Source organism: Acipenser ruthenus, chromosome 60 (genome assembly GCF_902713425.1).
Source record: "Acipenser ruthenus chromosome 60, fAciRut3.2 maternal haplotype, whole genome shotgun sequence".
NCBI classification, from domain to species: domain Eukaryota; kingdom Metazoa; phylum Chordata; class Actinopteri; order Acipenseriformes; family Acipenseridae; genus Acipenser; species Acipenser ruthenus.
This window is the reverse complement of record NC_081248.1, coordinates 2,393,556-2,421,412: the sequence shown is the minus strand read 5'-3', so window position 1 is coordinate 2,421,412 and position 27,857 is coordinate 2,393,556. Positions and strand designations below refer to the sequence as shown.

The following is a 27,857-nucleotide window of genomic DNA, read 5'->3' as shown; positions in this document are numbered from 1 at the left end:
GAGAGATACCACTGCTAGGGATACATTAAACTACACTACCAGTGTCACAATTATTCCATTTGGTAACCCCTAGCAACCAAGTAAACAAAGCAATGTACTACAGCGACGTTGAAGTGATTCTGTAAATGTAGACCATGTACAGAAAGACAGACACAGTCCTTATAAAAGCTCCCCACAGTAAAATCACATCTCATCTCTCCTCTCTCTCCTTTCCCTCTCTCATCCCTATCCTCTCTTCTCTTTCTCATCTCTCCTCTATCTTCCCTCGATCTCCTCTCCCCTCTCCTGTCTCCTCTCACCTATCTCCTCTCTCCTCTCCTCTCTATCTTCCCTCTCTACTCTCCCAATTCTTGTCTCCTGTCTTCTTTTTCCTCTCCTGTCTCCTCTCCCCTCTCTTGTCTCCTCTCTCCTCTCCTCTCTATCTTCCCTCTCTCTCTCCTCTCCCCATTCCTGTCTCCTGTCTCTCTCCTCTCCCCTCTCCCCTCTCCTCTCTCCTCTCTATCTTCCCTCTCTCTCTTCTCCCCTCTCCTCTCTCCTCTCCTGTCTCCTGTCTCCTCTATCATCTCCTCTCTCCTCTCTATCTTCCCACTCTCTCTCTTCTCCCCTCTCCTCTCTCCTCTCCCCATTCCTGTCTCCTCTCTCCTCTCCTCTTCCCTCTCTCTCCCCTCTCCCCTCTCCTCTCTCCTCTCCTCTCTCCTGTCTCCTCTCTCCTCTCCTCTTCCCTCTCTCTCCCCTCTCCCCTCTCCTCTCTCCTCTCCTTTCTCCTGTCTCCTCTCTCATCTCCTCGCTCCTCTTTCCCCCCTCTCTCCAGCGCTGCAGTATCTCCCAGTCCTCTTCCCTGGTCTCCCTCACTGCAGAGAGTCAGCGCTCCAGCCTCTTCGGGACTCCCTCTGCTTTCGGGATCGAAGATTTCAATTTCCTCATGATGCTGGGAAAGGGCAGCTTTGGGAAGGTGAGAGATAAAACAGGGAAGAATCGTTTCCATTGTCTTCAATGAAAATGCATTGACACATGACTAGAAGTCTTCCTCAGTGTCTTCAATGTAAATTCAATGACAAATGTTTTGACTAGAAATCTTTCTCAGGGTCCTCAGTGTAAATTCAATGACAAATGTTTTGGCTAGAAGCCTTTCTCAGTGTCCAGTGTAAATTCAATGACAAATGTTTCAATTAGAAATCTTTCTCAGTTTCTTCAGTGTAAATTCAATCCTCCCAGGTGATGCTGGCTGAGAGGAGGTGTGCCTCTGACGAGCTCTTCGCTGTGAAGATCCTGAAGAAGGATGTTATCATTCAGAACGATGATGTCGAGTGCACTCTGGTGGAGAAGAGGATATTGGCACTTGACGGGCGACCTCACTTCCTGACTTCACTGCACTCAACATTCCAGACCGAGGTGTGTGTGTGTTTGTGTGTGTGTATCAGTGTGTGTGTGTCACTATGTGTCTCAGTGTGTGTGTGTGTGTGTGTGTGTTATTGTGTATGTGTCAGTGTGTGTGTCTCAGTGTGTGTGTGTTTCAGTATGTGTGATTGTGTCTGCATGTCTCAGTGTGTGTGTGTCTCAGTGTGTGTGTCTGCGTGTCTCAGTTTGTGTGTGTGCCTGCGTGTCTCAGTGTGTGTCAGTATGTGTGTGTTTGTCTGCGTGTCTCAGTGTGTGTGTGTGTCTGCATGTCTCAGTGTGTGTCTTAGTATGTGTGTGTGTCTCAGTGTGTGTGTCTCTCTATGTCTCAGTGTGTGTGTGTGTCTCAGTGTGTGTCTTTCTATGTCTCAGTGTGTGTGTGTGTGTGTCTCTATGTCTCAGTGTGTGTGTGTCTCTCTATGTCTCAGTGTGTGTGTGTGTGTGTGTGTCTATGTCTCAGTGTGTGTGTCTCTATGTCTCAGTGTGTGTGTGTCTCTCTATGTCTCAGTGTGTGTGTGTGTGTGTGTGTGTGTGTGTCTCTCTATGGAGGCTGTGTGGTCCAGTGGTTAAAGAAATGTGCTTGTAACCAGGAGGTCCCCGGTTCAAATCCCACCTCAGCCACTGACTCATTGTGTGACCCTGAGCAAGTCACTTAACCTCCTTGTGCTCCGTCTTTCGGGTGAGACATAATTGTAAGTGACTCTGCAGGTGATGCATAGTTCACACACCCTAGTCTCTGTAAGTCGCCTTGGATAAAGGCGTCTGCTAAATAAAGAAATAATAATAATAATAATAATAATAATAATACTGTGACAGGGTAGAGCGATCCTGTACTGCAATTCAACCTCCCAGCCATCAGAGGGCTGTGAATCGACCACGAAGTTCCCAACAAGGATCGCGTGACGCGGGACTGACATTGGGGCGGAAGTGCAGTTACAACAGTCGCCATCTTTGTTGGGGGCAGCAACCCGGGAACACGCTGGAACATTCTTGAATCAGCGTTTCCTTGTGTATGTAGGGCTTGGGTTGTAACAACTCGGGGTTGGCTTGTTTGGAAAGAGAGGAGCACACTGTTTGCACAGGTGTTTCTTAAGAGAGAACGTTGGTTAAAAAGGACGCTAACATTCTGTGTGGACTTGTTATGAGAGAGAGAGAGAGCGAGCGAGAGAGAGAGCGAGCGAGAGAGAGAGCAAACGAGAGAGCGAGAGAGAGAGAGGCTGTGTGGTCCAGTGGTTAAAGAAAAGGACTTGTAACCAGGAGGTCCCCGGTTCAAATCCCACCTCAGCCACTGATTCATTGTGTGACCCTGAGCAAGTCACTTAACCTCCTTGTGCTCCGTCTTTCGGGTGAGACGTAGTTGTAAGTGACTCTGCAGCTGATGCATAGTTCACACACCCTAGTCTCTGTAAGTCGCCTTGGATAAAGGCGTCTGCTAAATATACAAATAATAATAAAGAAAACCCAGCAGGACGCTGAATCTTCCCACGAGGTGAAGCCATCCAGGAAGCTTTAAAAACTGTAAACTTTTGTTTATTTTTAGATCCTTGGTTAGCGGTTCTTTTAAGTTTAAGACTCTAATTTAACCAAACCGAACAGCAGTACGAGGGGAGGATTTTTCATGGAATTATTTTGGTGATTTATGTAAAGAGAGTACGATCATTAAAAGAACTTTGAGTTATTAAAATAAGAAGAAGGAATTTATAGAGAAACATGTGAACAAAAAGCCTGCGGAATTATGAAGATTTTGTGAAAGATAATAAACAGAAAATAGCAGAACTTTCTAGAAACTCAATACTGCCTCAGGTGGTTTTGTTTGGCATTGCACCCACACTCCCACAGTCTGTGACAGTTACCGTCAGATCTATAACTAGAAATGAGAGAAATTATCCTGATCTACTATTCGAGACTCATATTAGGAAAGTCACTAAAAGTATCATTTTATCATTTGAGAAATACAGCTAAAATTAGACCTATTATTTCTGTATCTGATGCTGAACGACTAATGCATGCCTTTGTTTCATCTAGAATTGATTACTGAAATGCACTTTTCTCTGGTATCCCAAAACGTGTGGTGTCTCGCTTTTAGAACACTAGAATTCTGACTAAAACCAGAAACCAGTTCTGTCCTCCTGCACGGCTCCCTGTGCAGTTTGGAATTGATTTTAAGATGTTGCTGTTAACTTATAAGACCCTGAATGGATTAGCACCCAATTACTTACAGAAATTATTGACCCCGTACACTCCTAACCGCACTTTGAGATCACAGGATGTGGGGCTGCTGGTTATTCCAGCGTGAATAAAAATAACACGAGAGGAAGGGGCTTTTCTTGTGAAGCTCCTAAATTCTGGAATGCTCTGCCTTCTTCTGTCAGGGAAGCTGGGACTCTTACTGTTTAAGTCAAGATTGAAAGTGTATTTTTATAAAATAGCTTTTTTATCTTCGTTTTTCTATTTTACGATCTAAACTACGTTCTTTTTCAATTACGGTGTTATGAATGTTTTTTATTAGACTGTTTTTAATTGTTCTATTCTTAACTAATCACACAGTACACATGTAATACAGTTGGAAGTCCACCTTCATTGTTTTGCGAAGCAGGTGGCCCTTCTTAGTTTTTGCCAGTGCCATGAAAATAAGATCCTCAGACTGAAATTCTGTACCTGCGGAGAACAGATACCTGTGCAGCATAGAAACCAGACAGGCTACCTTGCCAGTAGCCGCAAATGTTACAACTTGCCCATTCCTATACAGATCGATTTTGCTCCTCTTTGTTGTAATTTCTGCATGTGAACTAAAAAACTTGATGTCTGAAAACTTTAATTTTAAAATTTCTTTGACCTTGTGAAAAGCTGCATAACTCAGTAAAAATATTCATGCCGACCTCAAATCAGGAAGGAGATTAGAATCAACTGCCCTCATGGCAATCTTCTCTAGAATACTGGCTTTAACTGGCAATTTTTAATGACTGGCATAGCATCAACACGCTTCGTGGCTTCAAATGCCAGCTTTTCTGATACATTTAAGAAACCTTCCAGATTATGCATGTACGATGTCCCGTACACGACCACACTGATCGAAGCAATTGAACCCCTGTTTTTGACAGCTGAAAAAGAAAGACAGATATGAGGGAGGGATCTTCTGGAAGATAATGTACGTTATAAGTCATTGCCCAGTTAACCCATTTCTGAAAACTTGTATTTTACAATGGTAGATTCGGATTTAGATTTTTTCCAAAAAAGCGGGCATCAGCAAAGCTGTAGATACTAAAGAATCTGAAACATTGTCCAGCAGTCCTTCTTGTACGATGAACCTTCTGTGGCTGAAAAAAAAATCATAATATTAGTACTGTATCGGAATTCAGATGACAAAAACGTACGTCAAACGCACAAGTATTACTTTTACTTGAACTATGTTGACATTATTTAATAATAAAATAATTTCATAGGGTTTTATGTACAAATCTCAGGGCAATGAAATCAAATTTGCAGGAAATTTCTGAACATTCCTTTATGGTGAATGCCAGAAGAAAAGTTATGATAGTCCCCGGACAGGATATGAATCAACTATTTCTTTTCTGAATTGTCCATTATTGTAGCACAAGCAAGGCCAGTATGGTGCTGACTCCCATTTGGGTATGACTACAGTTCCATTATCTTTGCTGTTCTGCACGTGGTGCGGAACTCTGTTAACAACAGGAATAGGGGAACAGTCCAGTTATTGTCGTTGCTCCAGTCTTGTGTGAAGGAGTCTACTGCTGAAGTGCTAGCGCACCAAAATCTGCTATTGAACCGTTGTAGTTTTTTATTGTGTTTACTTGCGAAACGATCAATAGTGTTAGGACCCCATAACTTATTGAAATAGTTGAAAATCTCTGTAGATATTCACCAATCAACCCAATCGATTATCCTGCTGATAGTATCAGCTTTGGTGTTTTATTCCCTGGCTACCCGTTGTACTTGGAGGTCAATACCGTTCTCAGCACATAAAACAAAAATATTGTATACCAAGCGCTGAAAATGCAATTTTGAAGAGCCATGCTCAACAATCTTAGTCACATTGACATTGTCAGTAAACCACTTTACTGCTTTGTTTTTCAGAACACCCCGAAATGCCTCGAGCACTCTTGCCACAGCGGCGAGCTCTCTCCAAGTCGAGCTTTGTTTGACTTCCCAGTCAACCCTTTGCACGCGTGAGATTATGTTATCACAGTGTAACCCCCATAACCTGTGCTGCTAGCATCCGAGTATAAACTTAATAATACATGTAAAGTGAGTCTTGCCATTAAATCGGGGATATTGTATTTCCAGAATAGCAGCTCTGAAATGCTATCAAGGGATAACCTTATTTTAATGTCCCATCCTGACGAGGAAAGTAAATTGAAGTACAAGTTTCTTGTCATTAGTCTAGAAACGTTGCCAATAGCCAGCTCCAAGCTTATTATTTTACCAACTATTCTAGCAGCTATTCTTGCTGTACGTTTGTTGTTTACATTCATCAGCAAGAGCGCCTCGATTTCAGAAACAATGTTAATTATTTTGCGCTCAGGTAGACCTATAAGAATATTCTCTAAATCCAAAACAAAACCTAGCCACTCACTTTAGCGGGAATCCAAACGCATTTACATTTGTTTGGAACAAAACCGGAAAGCATGATGTCATTTTTAATCTCCTCAGAATTGTTTTAACTTTCTGTTTTATCTTTGTCACAGCAAATGCTGTCATCCAGACTCACCATGATTTGTTTGCCTTCAGATCTCCATTTCTTCACTAAGGGTCTAACCACCTTAGTGAATACATAGGGGGCAGTAGAAAGCCAGAAGGGTAAAATGTTAAATGCAAAATATGTGGCGGTTCCCCTGATAATCCAAGAGAAACACAAACACTTCTTATGTTCTTTAAAAATCTCAATGTGGTGATAACCTGACTTGAAATCAAAAGAGACCATATATTTGAATGCTCTCAGAAAATGTGTCACTACTTTTAAATCCTCATATTTAATTTGTTGAAGTAACGTAAATCCAAAATCAGTCTTAACTTTCCTGCTTTTTGTGTTGCTATTGAAAGGGGGTTTACCACTTCTGGATCAATTATCTCAGATACACATTTCGTATGTAAAAGATCTAGTATAGTTTTGCTAACAAATACTGCATTTTTAATGGCTGGCTTGTTATTACTGAACCCTTTAAAAGAGGGAAACATGTAGAATGGAATTGTGTAACCCTCTAAACTCTGAAGGATTCAGTTTTTTCCCAAAATTCGAAACTTTTCAAAAGTTTACCTCTGAGAGAAGTTCATCATTTTGTTCATATTCTAACAAAGTCAACATGTCTTTATTCACTTTAAAAAACTGTTCAAGACCTGCCTGATGCCACAGGTGGTTGTCCGGTGCAGGTTTCTGCCCAGTGTCCCGTCTTGAAGCACTTGAAACAGACGTCGTTGACTCCTGGAGCTCTCCTCCTGGGTCGGTAGGACAGATAGGGTTTGGTGGCTGTTGCAGGTAGGAATCTTCAGCCAGAGAAACATCCTGATATTCTTGCACCGTAGCCCATCCAAAGTCAGATTTATCAGCCATCTTAATAAGCTTCTCCCTGTTGTGGATCAGTAGGACGCTGCTCTGGAGGCTTTCGACCGCATCCGCACTCCACCTCGTCTACAGCTGTTTCAATTGCGTCCTTCACTCAATCATTGAAGCGAAACTGCTGTTCATTACCTTTTTGTTTAAAAAACGTAGGTGTCCTTGTGCAAGTTTACTTTTTTGACTATTTCCTCGCTTTGCAGATCTAGATCCTCTTTCAGGGATCTTACGCATTGATTGATGTAAGTTTTTAGATTGTCTTCACTCTTTTTGAATATCTACCTCATCTCGTCAAAGAAATTAACATTAGAGGATGCTGAAGCTAGTCCCTCTGGGATGGCCCCGAGAAAGCTTTGGAGCAGTGGAGATGCTTGCATGGTGTTCAGGGACGGGAACAAAGTAATGAACTAGGGTGCTCCGTTAGCTAAGGCGACTGAACAGAACCCCTAGTTGCTGTGGCTTATTATATGCTTCATTAACACCTTGACACACCATAATACTCCTACCCTCAATTAGATTTACCACCTTTATCAACACCTGCAAACCGTTAAGAATTAGTTTACTGCACTATTCAAGCAGAACCGTCACTAAACATATTTTCTACAAACTAGCTTTTTATCTTAGTTGTTCTAATTTTACAATCAAAAGCAGAAATGTGAACTGTATTGTATTTGTGTGACTGTGTCTCAGTGTGTGTGCGTGTCTCGGTGTGCGTCTCAGTGTTTCCATCTCAGTGTCTGTCTCAGTGTGTGAGTGTTTCTGTATGTGTGTCTGTGTCTCTTTGTGTGAGTGTGTCTCAGTGTGTGTATTTATGCATAATTCTGACACATATTAAATATATATTTGTAATTTTGCTGAATATATTTTAAAATACATGGCAATGTGCATTCCACAATATACCAAAATAAATGTAGTCAAATTCTAAAATGTTTAGGAAAATATCTGACTCTATTTAAATTCAAATGGGCTTTATCAACATGACAAATCATACAAGCATTGCTAAAGTGAATACAGCGAATGTACAAGAATATTGACCATTTCTTTATATATGAAACTTGCAGTTTGAAGAGAACAGATGTATTGAAAGCCTCTACTCTGCACTTCCAATGAGGAGGCTGCAGGCTGTCATATCACACTGGGCACATGTTTCTCACACCTCTTTCGTTTCCTCCTCTCCCCTTTTCTCTATCCTCTCTCTGTGCCTCTCTCCTTTCTACCCCTGTCTCTCTCTCCTCTCCCCCCTCGCTGTCTCTTTTTCTCTTTCTCCTATCCTCCACTCTTTCCCTTCTCTCTCAGGATCGTTTGTACTTTGTCATGGAGTATGTGAACGGTGGAGACCTCATGTATCACATCCAGCAAGTTGGGAAATTCAAAGAGCCGCACGCAGCGTGAGTCTGTCTGTCTGTTTGTGTCTGAATGTGTGTGTCTTCCTGTCTCTGTGTGTGGCTGTCTGTCTGACTGTGTCTGTATTTGTGTGTCTGAATCTGTCTTTAAGTGTGTGTGTCTCTGTCTGTGTCTTTCTGTCTGTATCTCTGTATGTCTGTAAGTCTGTCATATATTAACCCTCTCCCCTTCCCTCTGTCTCTCCCCCATCTCCTCTCTCCTCTCTCCCCGCTCTCCTCTCTCCTCTCACCTCTCTCTCCTCAGGTTTTATGCTGCTGAGATTGCTGTTGGTTTGTTTTTCATGCACAATAAGGGAGTTATCTACAGGTCAGTGTTGAATGCCATCTTATTAAAAAAAAATTAACAACACTTTTTTTAAAGTTTAACAGTACAGTCTTAGTTTATGATCAGTTTATCTGTAATGTATATGGTGTCTCTTATATAAACTGATCCGTGGTGTGTAGGGTGTCTCTTATATAAACTAATTCGTGGTTTGTAGGGTGTCTCTTATATAAACTAATCCGTGGTGTGTAGGGTATCTCTTATATAAACTAATCCGTGGTGTGTAGGGTATCTCTTATATAAACTAATCTGTGGTGTGTAGGGTGTCTCTTATATAAACTAATCCGTGGTGTGTAGGGTGTCTCTTATATAAACTAATCCGTGGTGTGTAGGGTGTCTCTTATATAAACTAATCCGTGGTGTGTAGGGTGTCTCTTATATAAACTAATCCGTGGTGTGTAGGGTGTCTCTTATATAAACTAATCCGTGGTGTGTAGGGTGTCTCTTATATAAACTAATCCGTGGTGTGTAGGGTGTGTCTCTTATATAAACTAATCCGTGGTGTGTAGGGTGTCTCTTATATAAACTAATCCGCGGTGTGTAGGGTGTCTCTTATATAAACTAATCCGTGGTGTGTAGGGTGTCTCTTATATAAACTAATCCGCGGTGTGTAGGGTGTCTCTTATATAAACTAATCCGTGGTGTGTAGGGTGTGTCTCTTATATAAACTTATCCGTGGTGTGTAGGGTGTCTCTTATATAAACTAATCCGTGGTGTGTAGGGTGTCTCTTATATAAACTAATCCGTGGTGTGTAAAGGTTGTTGAAGCTGACACCCTGGGTCCTTCAAGAAACTGCTTGATGAGATTCTGGGATCGATAAGCTACTAACAACCAAACAAGCAAGATGGGCTGAATGGTCTCCTCTCGTTTGTAAACTTTCTTATGTTCTTATGTTATGTTCTTATATGAGGATATTATTATATGTTGTTTATTTAAATACAAAAGTTTAGTTAAGAGGTTTGAATAAGATACTGTTAGAGAATTTTGAGTACCTGAGGTTCTAAATTGTTTTGTACAGAGCAAATAAGTAGATTTTACTTGCAACATTCAAATTCAATATAAAAGAAAATATGAATGTAGCAATGTCAGAATATTTGTTGTTGACAGTATACTTGGTTTTAAATCCTTATCTATCAAACGTGAATTTTAACAGTGATGTCATTATCCATATACCAAGAAGACAAGAGTGCTGGCATACATAAAGTTCAGTGTGATATTAATTATAAAATTACATTCAGCAATAAAATTAGCTTAAGTGGGTTGACAAGACGGAGAGAGTTTAGCTACGTGAGTTGTAAGCGCATCATAACCAATGAGGTTTGTTGTTTAAAGAATGGGGAGGGGATGTTTTTTAAAGAATGGTGAGGAGATGTTTAAAGAATGGTGAGGGGGTGTTTTTTAAAGAATGGGGAGGAGATGTTTAAAGAATGGGGAGGGGATGATGTTTAAAGAATGGTGAGGAGATGTTTAAAGAATGGGGAGGTGATGTTTAAAGAATGGTGAGGGGATGTTTAAAGAATGGGGAGGGGATGATGTTTAAAGAATGGTGAGGGGGTGATGTTTAAAGAATGGTGAGGAGATGTTTAAAGAATGGGGAGGGGATGATGTTTAAAGAATGGGGAGGGGATGTTTAAAGAATGGGGAGGGGATGTTTAAAGAATGGGGAGGGGATGATGTTTAAAGAATGGGGAGGGGATGTTTAAAGAATGGGGAGGGGATGATGTTTAAAGAATGGTGAGGGGATGTTTAAAGAATGGTGAGGGGATGTTTAAAGAATGGGGAGGGGATGTTTAAAGAATGGGGAGGAGATGTTTAAAGAATGGTGAGGGGGTGATGTTTAAAGAATGGAGAGGGGATGTTTAAAGAATGGGGAGGAGATGTTTAAAGAATGGTGAGGGGGTGATGTTTAAAGAATGGGGAGGGGATGTTTAAAGAATGGAGAAGGGATGTTTAAAGAATGGGGATGATGTTTAAAGAATGGTGAGGGGGTGATGTTTAAAGAATGGGGAGGGGATGTTTAAAGAATGGTGAGGGGATGTTTAAAGAATGGGGAGGGGATGATGTTTAAAGAATGGGGAGGGGATGTTTAAAGAATGGGGAGGGGATGTTTAAAGAATGGAGAGGGGATGTTTAAAGAATGGGGAGGGGATGATGTTTAAAGAATGGTGAGGAGATGTTTAAAGAATGGGGAGGGGATGTTTAAAGAATGGTGAGGGGATGTTTAACCCTTTGCGGTCCATTTATTAATCGCGCGTCAGGCACGCCAGGTCTAATTGATTTTCACACGCGCAGTTAATTTTATACGTGCTGTTTAAAAGTATTTTTTTTCACAGTCAAACGGGTTTAAATGGCCCTGCATATCAACAAAGCACACACTAGGCATCTCCAGCCCCTCCCCAGCCTTTTGTTTGCTATAGCGTTCAGCTGTGTAAGAAATAAATAATAATAATAATAATAGTCGTACATACTGATCGATCATCTCCAGATCACTCGTTTTATCACCAAACTCCTCAATAATGCGATCCAAGTCATTATTTTATTACTATAACATCTGAAAAAAGCTCTGCAAATGTCCATGATAGTCTCAGTGCGCTGACGCACTTAGCCAGCTTGTTTATTATGGACGCCCATTATCTGATACCTGATACCATGTATGACTATTCATGAAATACGCCTTTTTTTTTTTTTTTTTTTTTTTTTCCGACTTGTCTCGGCTCCTGTCGCTACCACTCGGCAATTGAATGGTTTTCTCGGCTTTTTCCGGAGAAAAAACGACTAAACACCCGTTTATTGCGTTGCTATAATGATGTCGGACCCAGTCCGACAAAGGACCTGTGAGGAATAATTGCAATGTCGGACCCAGTCCGACAATGGACCGCAAAGGGTTAAAGAATGGGGAGGGGATGTTTAAAGAATGGGGAGGGGATGTTTAAAGAATGGGGAGGGGATGTTTAAAGAATGGTGAGGGGATGTTTAAAGAATGGGGAGGGGATGATGTTTAAAGAATGGGGAGGGGATGATGTTTAAAGAATGGGGAGGGGATGTTTAAAGAATGGACAGGAGATGTTTAAAGAATGGGGAGGGGATGTTTAAAGAATGGGGAGGGGATGTTTAAAGAATGGGGAGGAGATGATGTTTAAAGAATGGGGAGGGGATGTTTAAAGAATGGGGAGGGGATGTTTAAAGAATGGTGAGGAGATGTTTAAAGAATGGGGAGGGGATGATGTTTAAAGAATGGAGAGGAGATGTTTAAAGAATGGTGAGGGGATGTTTAAAGAATGGAGAGGAGATGTTTAAAGAATGGTGAGGAGATGATGTTTAAAGAATGGGGAGGGGATGTTTAAAGAATGGGGAGGGGATGTTTAAAGAATGGGGAGGGGATGTTTAAAGAATGGTGAGGAGATGTTTAAAGAATGGGGAGGGGATGATGTTTAAAGAATGGGGAGGGGATGATGTTTAAAGAATGGGGAGGGGATGTTTAAAGAATGGTGAGGAGATGTTTAAAGAATGGTGAGGGGATGATGTTTAAAGAATGGGGAGGGGATGTTTAAAGAATGGGGAGGAGATGATGTTTAAAGAATGGGGAGGGGATGTTTAAAGAATGGGGAGGGGATGTTTAAAGAATGGTGAGGAGATGTTTAAAGAATGGGGAGGGGATGATGTTTAAAGAATGGTGAGGAGATGTTTAAAGAATGGTGAGGGGATGATGTTTAAAGAATGGTGAGGAGATGTTTAAAGAATGGTGAGGGGATGATGTTTAAAGAATGGGGAGGGGATGATGTTTAAAGAATGGGGAGGGGATGTTTAAAGAATGGTGAGGAGATGTTTAAAGAATGGGGAGGGGATGATGTTTAAAGAATGGTGAGGAGATGTTTAAAACCCTTAAAGTGATATTGTGCACCACAGGATACACCCTCTTTAGTACACTCGCTCAGTCATATGTCTTTGTTTGAACACAAACTGGGCATTGGATCCCACAAGATACATTCCATTTAGTATCCATGCAAAATCTCTAGCACCTGCTTCTCAGTTATCTGCTCATCAGGCCTGATTGACAAATATCATGGCTGCTTCCAGTGCACATGTGGGGACAGCAGAGGGGGAAGTTTACATATTTTTCCCATGATAAAAGTGCAATACATTTCAGATTCTATTTTTAAGCAATCAGTAGACAGGGTCATATTAAAGCCAATAAAAAATATGTATTAGTTTACATCAAGTTTAATTGTACGTATCTCCAGTCTGGTATGAAAAATGCCATGTGCGGCTGTGCATTGTAACTGGTGCCAAACCACTAACTGCTTCAGAAACTTCCACTTACAATAAAATAGTAAAATTATATTGATGCATTTTGCATTACAAATTGAAAGTGTTGATGATGTAAATAATAAAAACAGACTGATATCTAAAGTAAAGAAGTAAAAAAAAAACTTGTGAAAAAAGCAGGATTTTGACTTAGTATGGCTTTGTTTGTTTCAGAAATGTGTTATTTTAAAGCTAAATAGGCTATGTTGGAGGTCTAAAAGCAAAAATAAATTATTTTAGATTTCTCATTTAAAGATCTTTTTTTTAAATATATGAAATTTACAGAATTTGAGCTGGGATGCATTTTAGGGCAATGTGCACTGAAGGATACAATTAATAACTTTTGTAAAAATTAATATATGTTCCAAAAAACGTGAAATATGTTCTTTTGTGATCTGTATACAATAAATACAATTAAAACATTTTTCCTTATGCATAATGCCTATGTGATCTTTTAAGGGTTAAAGAGTGGTGAGGGGATGATGTTGTTTTAAGTCACTGGTCCTCTCTGAGTGCAGGAGTATCAGTTTGATTAACCCTCTTTCCCTTACCGTCGATTACATTTTCTGTTGGGCCATTTGTTATAATCGAGGTTCAAAGGGGACCCCAAACTCTATGCTCTAAGGTGGTGTTGCCCAGTAGGAGTGGTGCTTGTTTCCCTGAGATCTGGCTTTCTTCTGGTATACCATAACTCTGGTCTTGTCCAGATTCTCAGTGCCCATTTCTCACAGCAGTGCTCTAGCAGTGCCAGACTCTGCTGCAGCCCCTGCTCTGTGGGTAACAGCAGGACCAGGTCATCTGCATAGAGCAGGAATTTAATTTCTTTGTCTTGTAGTGAGTTCAGGGGCTGCAGACTGCTCCAACACCGTGGCCAATGCGATAATGCAGATGTTGAACAGTGCTAGGCTCAGATTGCAGCCCTGTCTCACTCCACGCCCTTGGATGAAAAATTCTGTCCTTTGGTTGCCAGTTTTCATACCGCACTTATTCTGTGTGTACATTGACATAATGATGTTAGGGACTTTACCCATAAAACCTCATTCAAGAATTTGGAGGAATAGACCTCGGTACCAAATTTAGTCAAATGCTTTTTTTAAATCTGTAAAACAAGCAAATACTTTTCCTTAATCTTTGTGGTGGACATGTTTGTTAATAAGAGTGTAAATATGGTGAGAGGTGTGGTGGTTTAGTAGAAAGCCAATCTGACCTAATCAGGACACTGTGCTCGGTAAGGAAGGACAGTATTCGGACATTAATGATACTGCAGAACACCTTCCCCAGGTTACTGCTCACACAGATACCTCTGTAATTGTTGGGGTCTAATTTGTCTCCACTTTTGTTAATTGGGGTTATAAGCCCTTGGTTCCAGATGTCAGGGAAGCAACCCGCACACAGAATGAGGTTGAATAATTTGAGCAGGGCCTCCTGCAGCCCGGGACTGCTGTGTTTCAGCATCTCGTTGTTGATGCTGTCGGGCCCGCAGGTTTTCCTGGGCTTGAGTCTCAGTCTCTCTCTCTCTCTCTCTCTCTTTCTCAGAGATCTGAAGTTGGATAATGTAATGCTGGACTCCGAGGGTCACATTAAGATCACCGATTTCGGGATGTGTAAGGAGGGGGTGTTTGAGGGGGGCAGCACTCGGACATTCTGCGGGACCCCCGACTACATAGCACCTGAGGTGATTCCTCCCCCCCCCCCACTCCACTTTCTCTCCCTCCCTCCCTGTCTCTCTGTATCACTCCATCACTATATAACAATCTCACTGTCTCTCTATCCTTCTCTCTCCCTTCTCTTCATGCCTCCCTTTCTCCTTTCTTTTGTATTTCAAATCGTAGGTCTGTGAACTGGTGAGAGTGGTGTGGTAACAGAGTGAATGTACAAACAGTGTTGTACTCCCAAAATATCTGTGTTTATTAAATAACAAAAGGGGCCGCCCATCTACCAACTATGGTATCAGGGGGGAGGGAGGGAGGGGGGGAGGGGTACACAGCTGGCTTGCAGACCAAAACAAAACAGCAACAATAAATCCACAATCCACGTCCCTGTGCATGAAATTGAGCTCTTCAAACAGCGCGGGTGTGGTGAGTGCTGGTGTCGTGAGGTGAGTGTAGTGCTCAGGTGGTTGGTCTGGCTCCGTGGCTGTAGCCTCTGGCTCCATACTCCTCCGCTACAAGACAGAACAAACACGTAACAAAAACAAACAAAAGCTCTGGCCGTATGTTACGTTTCAGCGCAAGGCCAGGACTCATGCAGCTGCGTCCCCTTTGTACTGCCCAACCCCTCCCTGCAAGCAGCTTCATGCTTCCTCCAAGATGGCCGACTTCCTGTTTCCGCTCACCGTCGAGTCGACCCGTCTATGGGGAAGTGTACTACCAACCTTAAACAGCGCCCTTTCTGGTTGGGAGGGAGATTTACAGGATTGATTCTTTCTCTCTTTATCACAAGGTCCTAATACATTGATCACATACATATAACTAACAGCTAACAGCTCTAAGTATATATCTATATATATATATATATATATATATATATATATATATATATATATATATATATATATATATATATATATATATATATATACTGTATATATATGGCCTGTGATTGGTTAAAACCTCATCATAGGAGGAAAATTAGATTGAACTATTGCTCTAACATCCTTACACCATCGGTCAATAGTGTCGGCCTGTCATGTGATTGGTTCAAATCACTGTCAGTCCTGTCCCTTTTCAAAGGAACACCTTTCTCCCCTGCACTCCTCACAACAAGAGAAAATGGCTGAACAACGATTCTGTGACTTAGCAGAACACAGAGTTAATAGAAAATTAATTACAAAAGAATGATGCGCCAAACACTAAAATGGTGATTAAAACGCCAGTCACTGTTTTCTGACTTTCTGAAATTCAAACAATATGATGGGTGGGATATAAACTGGATTATGCAGCAGTCAGCCAGCCAGATGCAGACGGAGAAAAACATTGCTAACTATACGGTATGAACTTCAAAAACATTTTCTGTTATTTATTTATTTACGTATGCTGTATCAGCTACATTTAAACAAAATCTATAAAGTCGTATTTACTATCCAATTATTTTCTTGACTGATTCACATATTAAATATGTATTACAGACTGAGCCATACTGGAAAATGAAATGCCCCTCGGGAAGACTATTGTTACCTCTAGCCTACAGCTTCAGACATTATATACACCCCGGGGAATTACGCAATGATGCGCCCATGTAATGTTACGCATATTAAATACCGTACTCCTTTGAATTTAAGACGCCCTCGAATTTAAGACGCAGCCCAAATTTACCACCCTCAATTTGAGGAAAAATAAATAAGCATTTACAAAAATACAACCTCAATTACACTGTTGTATTGTTCAAAACTGACACGAAAGAGTGTTGTTGTAGATTAACCACACAGCTTGTTTATTGTGCAGAATACTTCAGATGGCATCTCTTATACACACACCCCTCACTCACTCACGCCACCACACATCCTGATACAGCAAACACGACACAACACTCCACAGCATCAGGCAACATGTAACCCAGCAACCACACCAGCACTGAACACTTGCTTGGCATGTCGAAAAATACAGGGTCTGATCAGCATTTCCGATGTGTCCAAGCTGGTACTGTTTGTTAGAAATGCTGAAATTGTAAACGTTTCTCTTGGTAACGTCAGGAAGCTTGCTTTGTTTTTTCTCAGCAGTGTCACATTGCTGCTTGTGTATTCGGGCAGACGTCTTTGTTGTCTTTTCTTGGCAGTCAGTCACGTTGCTGTTTGTGTTCTCGGGTAGTCACGTCTTTTGCTGGTGATTTTTAATACACGCATCACTATACTGCACTCAAATTTAAGACACAGGCTATTTTTGAGAAGCAAAAAATTGTTAAAAAAGCGTGTCTTAAATTCGAAGGAATACGGTATTATCGCATTAACAGAGAAGGACAGGGAAACATGTTGGACCACACTGAGGATCAAGGGAACATTGATTGATTTTGTCAGGAAATGTCATGACGAAGGTCCCACGTTGCTAATATATCAGCAAAAGAGAGAGTAAAAGATTTGCTTTGCTTTGTACACTGTGAAGGTGGCACCCGATGTGATCCAGAGCGCTCTACCGCCAGGGGAAATTGACTTGTTTTGGTTATCGACAGCTGACCGTCTTCCTAATTTGAAAACATTAGCTTTCAGGTAGATAAATGCAGTAACAAATACATCTGATGCTGAGCACAGCAACTTGCTGTATAATCTTGTCCTGTCCAATCGGAGGCGTTCTCTTTCGGAAGACAAACTGAAAGAGCTGGTCTTCTTTTATTTCATCTCGGAATCTAGAAAGACTTTAAAATTAATAATCGATACACGGGTAGTAAAAAGAGACCGGGTTGGGTTGAGTAATTTAAAACCTGTTTACGGGTTCCCGTGCCAACCTCTAATATAATATACATATATATATATATAGGGCGAAACCCAGTGGTCTGGCAAGTCTCGCTTTGCCAAAGGCTTCTGGGCGAATCCCAGAGTGACCCCTTTTTTTCAGCACTTGCCCGCATCCAATCGGGGAAATCTAGATTGGCCCAGAACTTCAAAACGATGACTGAACAAAACCCGTTTTTTCAACAGTTTTCACTGAATTTTGTGACCAGCCCAGGTGTGTCTGGTTTCGTCCAATGCTTCAGAATCGATGCTGGGTGAATCTGGTTCGCCCATGCCATTCATTTGGATAAGTCTAGTTTCACCCAAAGCTTCAACATCGATGCTGGGCCAATCTAATTTTGCCTATGTCAATTATTTGGGTGAGTCTAGTTTTGCATTTCTACACTCTCCCCTGTCCGCTTGCAAGCTGGTGTCCAGCGGCAGCACTGAGAAGGCAGGACACCATGGCTGGTTGTTCAAACCGGCATACTGTACGTCAGCCGAATACATCGTCAGGAAAGTCCATACAGGCTTGTTTTACTTCCCTGTTACTCTCCGTTCCAAACATTACAATTGTGTTCCCACTCCTGCACGAACAAAACCACAGACAAAGGACAGACAAACAGATACAAACCCCCGGTATGGCCATCCCATTTACAAGCGATGTGGGCTATTTATATGCAGGTGTGTAAAACTATCAATAATTCAATAAGGCTACAAGGGGACTGAGTAGGGAAGCTATTAGAAAGTGCTAAATCAATTACAAAGTGCCAGTCGATAATATATTATTATTTATATAAAAAAATGTGCACTAATCAAATCAAAGTGTACAATTATAAAAATAAAACATACAAGTGACAAATAAATACGTGAAATATAACAGGGGCATTATTGACCCTGTTGCAATCTAAACTACCTTTTAATGAAGACGAAACAAAAGAAGATTTGAACATGAACAATTAACATATTATTCTCCTTTTGTGTGTGTGTGTGTGTGGCGAGTTTGTCTGCACATATGGAGGAGCGAGACTTTTTGACTGGGCTTTTTGAGAGAGAGAGCTAATAAAATAGTGGTTTTAACCGTTATTAAAACCAGCCCTGGCGCCTTGCCTTTTCAGCACCGCCCCTGGAAACCCAGAACACCATCGCTACATTGTTGTCAGAAGTGGAGGCGAGGCAGGTACCCCGGCACACACTTGAAAGCTGGCAGGGGAGAGTGTAGAAATGCAAAACCAGACTCGCCCAAATAATTGGCATAGGCAAAACTAGACTGGTCCAGTATCGATGTTGAAGCTTTCGACAAAACTAGACTTGTCCAAATTAATGGCATGGGCAAACCAGATTCACCCAGCAACAATTTTGAAGAGTTGGATGAAAATAGACTCACCTGGGCTAGTCCCGAAATTCAGTGAAAACTGTTGAAAAAATGGGTTTCGCCCAGTCATTTTTTTCAAGTTCTGGGCTAATCTAGATTCACCCGATTGGACGGGTGCGAGTGCCAAAAAAAAAGTGGTAACTTCTGGATTTGCCCAGAAGCCCTTGGTGAAACTAGATTGGCCCGGGCAAAACTAGACTCACCAGACCACCAGGTTTTGCCCTTAACATATGTGTGTGTGTGTATATATATATTAGGAAAATCTTTTGTAGCAAAAGTTTTGCTTTTGTGGATGAGGAAAAAATGTTAACAAGAAATAGATGTCTACAATTATTTATTTCAGCAATTGTTTTTGCAAAACTCCAAAAATGCTAATTCAAAAGTATTCATACCCTTTGATGCTATGATAGTATTGTCTTCAAGGTGCTAGAAATTTCAATTTGATAATGCTGAACCTAATTCTAGAAAAGAAAATGCTGGATTGTAGGTGAACATTCTAGAGTATAAAATTGTTAGGCAATATGGGGAAAAAGTAAGAGCTATATCTGAAGATCTTAGGCAGAAAATAATTTATTGTCATAAAGCTGGAGAAGGATACAAGAAGATTTCCAAGCATTTGAGTATCCCAATTTCAACCATTGTTTCTATTATCAAGAAGTTCAAGAGTCATGATACTGTCACAAAGCTTCCTTGGTCTGGAAGAAAGAAGGTTCTTTCATCAAGAACAAGTAGAAGGATTGTGAGGATGGTTAATAACAATCCGAGATTGACTGCCAAAAATATTCAAAGTGAATTGGCTGCAGGTTGGACTGGGGTTTCCATTTCAACCATAGATCGAGTATTGCATGGTGAAGGTCTCAATGGTCGCAGGCCAAGGAAAAAGCCACTCTTAAGAAAACATCACAAGACAATCTCTTAAAGGTTTCAAAGCATCAAGTGAATGATGGATATGAGTTCTGGTCAAAGGTTTTGTGGAATAGGGGCTCCCGAGTGGCACATCTGGTAAAGGCACTCCAAGTGGAGTGCAGGATGCACCCTATAGCCTGGAGGTCACAGGTTCGAGTCCAGGCTATTCTATTACCGATCGTAGATGGGGGCTCCCAGGGGGCGGCGCACAATTGGCCGATGCATGGTAAAATATATTCCATAGCACACCAAAAGATATTGGCCAATCATCTGAAACCCTCCGCTACAAAACTTGGTTTAAAGCCCAACTCGACGCTCCAACACAACAACGATCCAAAGCACCCATCAGAATCTACTTCAGAATATTCTTAACCAATCAAGGTTCTGGAGTGGCCTAGTCAAAGTCCCGCTCTAAATCCGATTGAGAATCTTTGGTATGAGTTGAAGAAGGCTGCGCACAAGAGAAGTCCTTGGAATCTGAATGAACTGGAACAATTTTGCATTGAAGAATGTTCAAAAATCACTAACAAAGCTCACTGACAAATACCCTAATCGTTTAAAAGAGGTTACTATTGCTAAAGGTGCCTCAACTAGCTATTAATTTCATTTTCCTTGTCAGGGTATGAATGCTTTTGAATTAGCATTTTTTGAGTTTTGCAAAAAAAAATTGCTGAAATAAATAATTGTAGACATCTATTTATTGTAACTTTTTTCCCTCATCCACAAAAGCAAAACTTTTGCTACAAAAGAAGTATTTGGGCACTTAAAAAAATTAGATAAACTACTAAGAAAGTGATTACTGTTCTATTGAAAGATATAGATTAAAGTAGAGCTTTATAATAAAACAACAAATTATTACATAGCATGCATAAAATAAAAAATAATACTTTGACAAAAGTATTTGGGCAATCAACATATTTCGTATAAAACCATGACTGAAAACAATTAATTAAAGTACAATATATGTATTTGTATGTTTCCAATCGATTTATGTTTGTTAATGAATATGAGGGCATATTAAAATAACATGAATGTGTTCTCTGTACACATTACATTATGTAAAAATACAGATATGTACAATAGATTTAAACAGTACAGTAGTAAAATTAAATGAATACCTAGCAGGCTTTTTTTAAGTCTATCCTACATGTAATACAGTACAAAACAAACCATGCTGATGCATTGTAGGCTCCACCTTGTTGTAGGACACATAGATAATAAAATATTATTTTAAACTGAAAATAAATTATTTCAGCATATTTTATTTTTTATCTTAGTCTACTTACAATTAGCCCCAAATAAATCATAGTGTTACATTAACATGTTCTGGCTATACAGGACCTCAAATATCTGCCATTTCAAATCAGTAAACAGCTTCTGCCACCTATGTTCTCCTCTTTGCCACAGCATTCAGTCGACAGAATTTTTGGGTCATTTACGTCTGCGCAAAATCCTTGTCAGACCTGCATGAATAGCTCATGAATGTATGGCAGCTCATTATCTATGTTTAACATGCTGCTTTGCATACGTAAACATCAGTAATTCAATGCAAATGAGGCGATGGCGCTATTCCACCCCTTTCATTTCAACACGCGGGTGCCTGCCTACCTCTAACAGCTGACTGCTCTAGGTATAATATATATCTATTTATAATCCAGGGCTGGCAATGGAACGTGAAACAAGCAATGTGATTGGTCGAGCAAGGTTCCTGCTGTCCATATATTGGATGGATATGGACAGTTGGAGCCTTGTCACATATTCTAAATTACTGCGCTGTCTAACAATTTAAAGTATCAGACGGTAGCCATCTTGCTTTTACAGTTACAGATGTACAGCTGTAACTATGAAACTGAGTGACCAATTACTTGTAAAAAAATCCCAAAGTAGAAAGCAGACATGCCGATTTTGGATGAAGAACAATTAAATGAACTGGAAGATAGCAAAAAAAAAAGAAAAATCACTGTCTTTATACTCAGTCACCCCGACTTTAAAATAATGTATTATTATTATTTTATTTATTTTTTTTTTTTTTTTTAAATTTAGTCGTCGCCAATTATTTTTACCCCGGTTTTCTCCCCAATTTAGCATTTATTATCTGTATCCCCGGCTCACCGCTCGCAACCCCCCCGCCGACTCAGGAAACGGAGGCTGAAACACGCGTCCTCCGAAACGTGCTCCTTCCAAGCCGTCATTTTTCGCACTGCAGATCCACAGCAATGCCACCAGACCTATAGTGCCGGAGGACAACACAGATCTGGCGGCTCCACTGCAGAACCACAGGCGCCCTATCGGCCACAGGGGTCGCTGATGCGCGGTGAGCCGTGGATTCCCCTGCCGACCTAAGCCCTCCCTACCCGGGCAGCGCTCAGCCAATTGTGCGCCGCCCCCTAGGAACTCTCGGTCACGGTCAGCTGTGACATAGCCTGGACTCGAACCTGCGATCTCCAGGCTATAGGGCACATCCTGCGAGGAGCGCCTTTACTGGATGCGCCACTCGGGAGCCCCTAAAATAATGTATTTTTAGCGGTTTGTAAACGCTGCAGAAAAACACAAAAAGACACTTCTGCACATTGTCCACCCCTCTCAGATACATACCTTGGAAAATTACTGAAATCCGAGACGTCTTTGTGTTTATTTCTATTCCTCCCGTCTGTTCTGCTCAAACAGTGTGTCTGCACTGTCAGTGACAGGGAAAATAATAACTCAGTGCCGTCTCAACTCCGCCCCCTGGTGTATCCTTTCAATAGCAACGTCCACAATATCAAAAATACAGATGTACTTTCTTTTGCATGGTCCAATAAAATTAATGTACTCCGCTTAACTTAGTGTGTAGTTCAAAGTTATAAATGGGACTACTTTATTGGCATAAGGATATTTAATAAAAAATAATAATTTTTTGACCTAAACATCATGATTTATGCTTTTTTTCTTCAAATCCACTGTTTGACCTGAATTATAAATGCAATAAAGCTTTTCAGGGCATCCATATACGTTGAATATATGGACTTCCCCGAGGCATCTGTATATTCAATGCATACAGACGCCCTGTCAGGCCTTAGAATATGAGCACAATCGCTCAGCACAGCTGACCCTGCAGAGCTGTAAAACCAGCTGCTCCCGGCACACTGTCCAGGCGAGGGACTCCCAGCACTGCAACATAGCTTCAAAACAGTGGGTCCAAAATGAGTCTTATAAAGCCTAAACATCTGAGAATCTTTGTATGAAGACGAATGTTTCAGCTTGTTGTAGCTCACAGTATCAAGGAAGACCATAAGCGGGTACATGGTTACAAAGTCGTATGTTTACTTACAAGGTGACTAAAAATACTAAAAAACATTTTAGTTGACTAGAACTATGACTAAAATGCAGTGCCTTGACTAAAACTAGAGTGTATATTGCAATTCCTAATAAATCGGCCACTGCATTGCACATTTTTTTTCCATGACAACACCGTCCTCATGACAGTTCCTAATAAATCAGGCACAGCCTGCAGCAGGTAACAGAGACACATTGTGCATGTAATATGAGTTTATGTAACGAGAGAGAGGAGAGGAGAGGGGAGGGAGAGAGGAGAGAGGAGAGAGGGGGAGGGGAGAGGGAAGAGGGGAGGGAGAGAGGGGAGAGGAGAGAGAGTGGTAGAGGGGAGGGAGAGAGGAGAGAGGGGAGGGGAGAGGGAAGAGGGGAGGGAGAGAGGAGAGAGTGGTAGAGGGGAGTGGAGAGAGGGGGAGAGAGGAGAGAGAGAGTGGGAGAGGGGAGGAGGGAGAGAGGAGAGGGGGAAGAGAGGGGGGAGAGAGAGTGGGGAGAGAGGGTGAGGGGCGAGAGAGGGAGGATAGTGAGGAGAGCGGGAGAAGGGAGAAGGACGGGTGGTTTTAATTATTTATTGACCCCCTGTATGTCAAATATGACCTTGGTACTGAGCAGTGCGATGTGAACAAAGCACAAGATCAATAAATATCTGAATCACTGAGAGATTCTGTATCCAGCAAACACAACAAGGAGATACACACACACAGACAGACAGACAGCAGATATTCATAAACACACAGAGCGATAGGTACATATAGATAACAGTAATCTGGGGAAGGTGTTCTGCAGTATAATTAACACCCGAATACTGACCTTCCTTACTGAGCACAGTATCCCGAGTAAGAGTCAGATTGGCTTTCTACGAAACCACCGCACCTCTGACTATATTTACACCCTACACACTCTAATAAACAAACACATCCACCAAACAAACAAAGACAGTTAATTACAATCGGATGGCCAATGGTGCAGAATGCTACGCTTAGACCTAGAAGTATGAGGACAGAGGCAAGGCCTGAATCAGAAGATAATAGCACATCATTTACCACTTTGATAACGGCTGTTCAACATCTTAAATGACTTGGCTACAGTGCTGGAGCAGTCCCTGGTCTCACTTTACACAACACAGAAATTAAATTCCTGCTCTATGCAGACGACCTGGTCCTGCTGTCACCCACAGAGTAGGGGCTGCAGCAGAGCCTGGCACTGCTAGAGCAGTACTGTCAGAACTGGGCACTGGCAGTAAACCTGGACAAGACCAGAAAAAAGCCAGATCTCAGGGAAACAGGTACCACTTCACTCTGGGCAACACCACACTGGAGCAGCACCAGCTATACATACCTGGGTCTGACTAAGGTGACCAGACGTCCCGTTTTGGATGGGACAGTCCCACTTTTGGAACACTGGTCCCAGTGTCCCCAGAACCTTTCTTTGGACGCTCATTTCATCCCATTTTTTTCCCACAGCATCGTCGCGCCGGTAACAGAATATTGTATTTACATGCAGGCTGCTGTGCTACTACCATATCTAACTTATTACAGCACAGTAACACTTGATGTGACTAAAGGGAAGGTTGAATTACCAGCATTAACAAGGTTTAGGTTTAGGGGTAGAGATTACATTAGTGGTAGACATTAGGTTTAGCCGTAGAGGGTAGATTTAGGTTAGGTTAGGAGGCTAGTAGGTACCTATCGGCCCATTCCTATGGGATGATTTTGCTTCATAACGTCCCATTGAATCGACTGATTCTAATCAGAACGACTGGCTGCTAAACGAAGTGGCGGCTATCCTCGTCTGAATCATCACTCTTGTTGTGTGAAGAGGTTACACTACTGTAGTCTAACAATAACTGCTCATACAGGTACCATTGTATTGTGTTGGAATGATTCTCTTCATCCATGATGTTTGTTTATCTGCATGTAAACGGCTTTGTGTGTAGCTATAGATGTCAAGTGTGGAAATCAGCGCTGTCACGTCACATCACCGTGCCATGTTTAAAACGCAGCGCACTGAAGCTTGTCATGGTTTGAACACTTTGTGCATCAAAACAGCCCATCACAACAATAGGAGGGGCTGTAAAACATGACAAAAGCATTTGGAAACATATTTTCTATTGAAATAAGTCTATATTGACTTTCAGTTCACCACAGGTAACCTCTAAGAAATGTATGTTAGTGAATAATACAAACTAATTCATGAACTAGTTATTTTCACATTTGTGAAATTCATGTTGTAAAAATATTCTGTTTCAGAACTTCTTAAGTAGGGATTTGATGTTGTTTTTTGCATTAATGAAATACAGCAGTTTCAGGTCTCCAGGTGTCCATTTCATTTCATACAATAAAATGATTTACATTGATAGTTGAGTACTGTATATCATACAAATAGTTGAAAACAATTACAAATAGAATCATTTTTACATTTCTTCGTTAAAAAATATCTCAAATAAGCTGCCTAGAGGCAGGATAAATTTATTTAATTTGGTGACCCTTCCTGTGTTAAATGTATTATAGAAGAAGTATAATTAAATAAAGTTTAATAGAAGAAAAACAACATGTTGATAAAAACATATATTTTTCCTTCAGCAAAAGAGGCAAATGTCAGGGCTCGAATTACCTGGGGGTGGGGTTGATCCCTTTAAGTTTCTCCAAATAGTTTTATTTCCAAATGTCCTTTTTAACATGTTTTAAGCGGACATCTATCACTTAAAACAGTAAAGGACTCTGTTAAAAATGTGTTAATTGTATGATGACATTTCCTGCCTTGTCTATGCAGTTTTTCAGTACCAATCAATGATAATGAGAACGCATCTCCTGACAATCTGAAAACTCTGCACAATTTGCATAAGCTAATTTGTGCTTATATTAAGGAAGATTAAATAGTGTTCCTTTCGTAAGTAAGTTACATTTCATTTGATCAATTTAATCTTATTACACCTGTGGACTCAAAAAAATAAACTCCAGCCAAGATTAGCAAAGAAATTAGCCTTTGTAAAATGTGTAGCTATCTCATTTACTGTAGATTGTTTGAAGATGCTTTCTCACGCTCATTGACATGGAATAGGCAGGGCATTTCATCATGCAACTAACACGTTTTCAACAGGCTCCTTTCCATTTTAAGAGATGCCCGTCCGCTTACAGCATGTTAAAGGAGGGATTTGAGAAACTTAAAGGGTTTGCCTACATGGATTACTATTCACCAGACTTAATAACTACTTCAGAAGGAAATTCCTGTTTCTGCAAACAGGGCAGCTTATAAACACAACTCAGAAAAGCTGATTTGTGGGCTTCATTTATTGCACACGCTCAAAAGATAGGATATTTAAGACCTGTCATTACCTTTAATAGTAATAGTTTAGAAAGTGGCTGAAAACCATTCCTGCTATCTATTAATCACGGCACACTAGCGATCCAAGCAGAAACTGCAATAGAAAAAAAGAAATGAAATATTTTGAAAAAAATAGATTCTATGAAGTAACCGTTTAATACATAGAAATATTGAGATATGTTATGTTTTCATACAGGAAGGGCTTGGTTTGCAGATTGGAGATAGAGATAGAGCAAGATGGAAAGTGGAAATCAAAGTGAGAAGATGCAGTTTCTTAGGCAGAAAAGGGACTAGATTTGCAGCAGTAATCAGCAATAAAATTGAATCTTGGTATTTGATATTATTGAATTGCTACAGTGTAATGTAATAACTATACTTGTTGTGTAGAAATGAAATTACAGACAATAAGATCATTTATTCACAAAACAGTTTTTGAAAGTAAAAGATTCCACTCTGAATATCACCATGAGTCTCTGCATTCACTTTCAATATGATGTTAGATCAAACATTGTCAAAGTGAAAATAAAAACCCTAGAGCTTCCGCGTAGCTTTGAAGTTGGATGTTATTCATAATGTTTCCATACTGTCCCAGTTTAAGGACTTAAAAATCTGGTCACCTTAGGTCTGACCATCAGTGCATCAGGGAGTTTTAACCTGGCTATCAAAGCAATAAAAGACTAGGCACTGAGAGCTTTCTACACCATGACGCATCGACTTTGCAAAATTAAACCACCAGTACAAATTTTGCTTAAAATGTATTATTGAACCGTTCCCCTCAGCCAACTGGTACAAGAAACAACTCCAAGAAAAAACAACTCCTAATCTCAATAATGACAAAAATGTACATCAATTTAAACAACACATAGAAGTCATGTTAGAAAGATAAATTTAAAGCACAGAACAAACAAGAGTGCTATCGGGCCCTAAAAAGAGACTAACCTTGGCTGAATACCTGGTCAGGGTCAAAGACACACAACTGAGGCAAATCCTGACCAAGTACAGACTCAGTGACTTGGGATGGGGGGCATATAAAGGGTGGGGGTGGAGGTGGGGGTATCTGTTTGTATTGTGTTGATGTTTGTTGTTTAATATGCTTTGGCAAAACTTAATTTATTTTGTCATGCCAATAAAGCCTCTTTTAAATTAGAAGTAGAAGTAGAATTTGATAGAGATAGACACAGGTGGATAAATATATTATGAAAATGTTATTACTAACTGTATCTTTGCCTTCCCCCTCTCTCCTCTCTTTCCTCTCTCCTCTCTCCTTTCTCCTCTCTTTCATCTCCTCTCTCTCCTCTCTTCACTCCCCTCTCTTCCCTCTTTCTCCTCTCATCTCTCCTCTCTCCTCTCTCTTCTCTCCTTTATCTCCAATCTCTCCTCTCTCCTTGCCTCTTTCTCCTCTCCTCTCTCCACTCTCCCCTCTCTCTCCTCTCCTTTCTCTCCACTCCTCTCTCTACTCCCCTCTCTCTCCCCTGTCTCCTCTTTCTCCTTCTCTCATCTCTCTCTCTCCTCTGTCCCCTTT

The 27,857-nt window shown here is 40.9% G+C and overlaps 1 protein-coding gene across 2 annotated transcripts in view; it reads left to right on the top strand.

Annotated features, from left to right (window-relative positions):
* Window positions 1–27,857, top strand: part of LOC117409942 (protein kinase C alpha type-like) — a 67,119-nt gene that overhangs the window by 27,098 nt on the left and 12,164 nt on the right. For both annotated transcript variants that reach the window (XR_009320419.1, XM_059018556.1), the window contains exons 9-13: window positions 812–952; window positions 1,216–1,392; window positions 8,264–8,355; window positions 8,615–8,677; window positions 14,535–14,673. Coding sequence is in view for 1 of the 2 variants with exons in the window: in XM_059018556.1 (XP_058874539.1) it covers window positions 812–952; window positions 1,216–1,392; window positions 8,264–8,355; window positions 8,615–8,677; window positions 14,535–14,673 (612 nt within the window). In the remaining variant the exon portion in view is untranslated. The remainder of the gene's footprint in view (window positions 1–811; window positions 953–1,215; window positions 1,393–8,263; window positions 8,356–8,614; window positions 8,678–14,534; window positions 14,674–27,857) is intronic.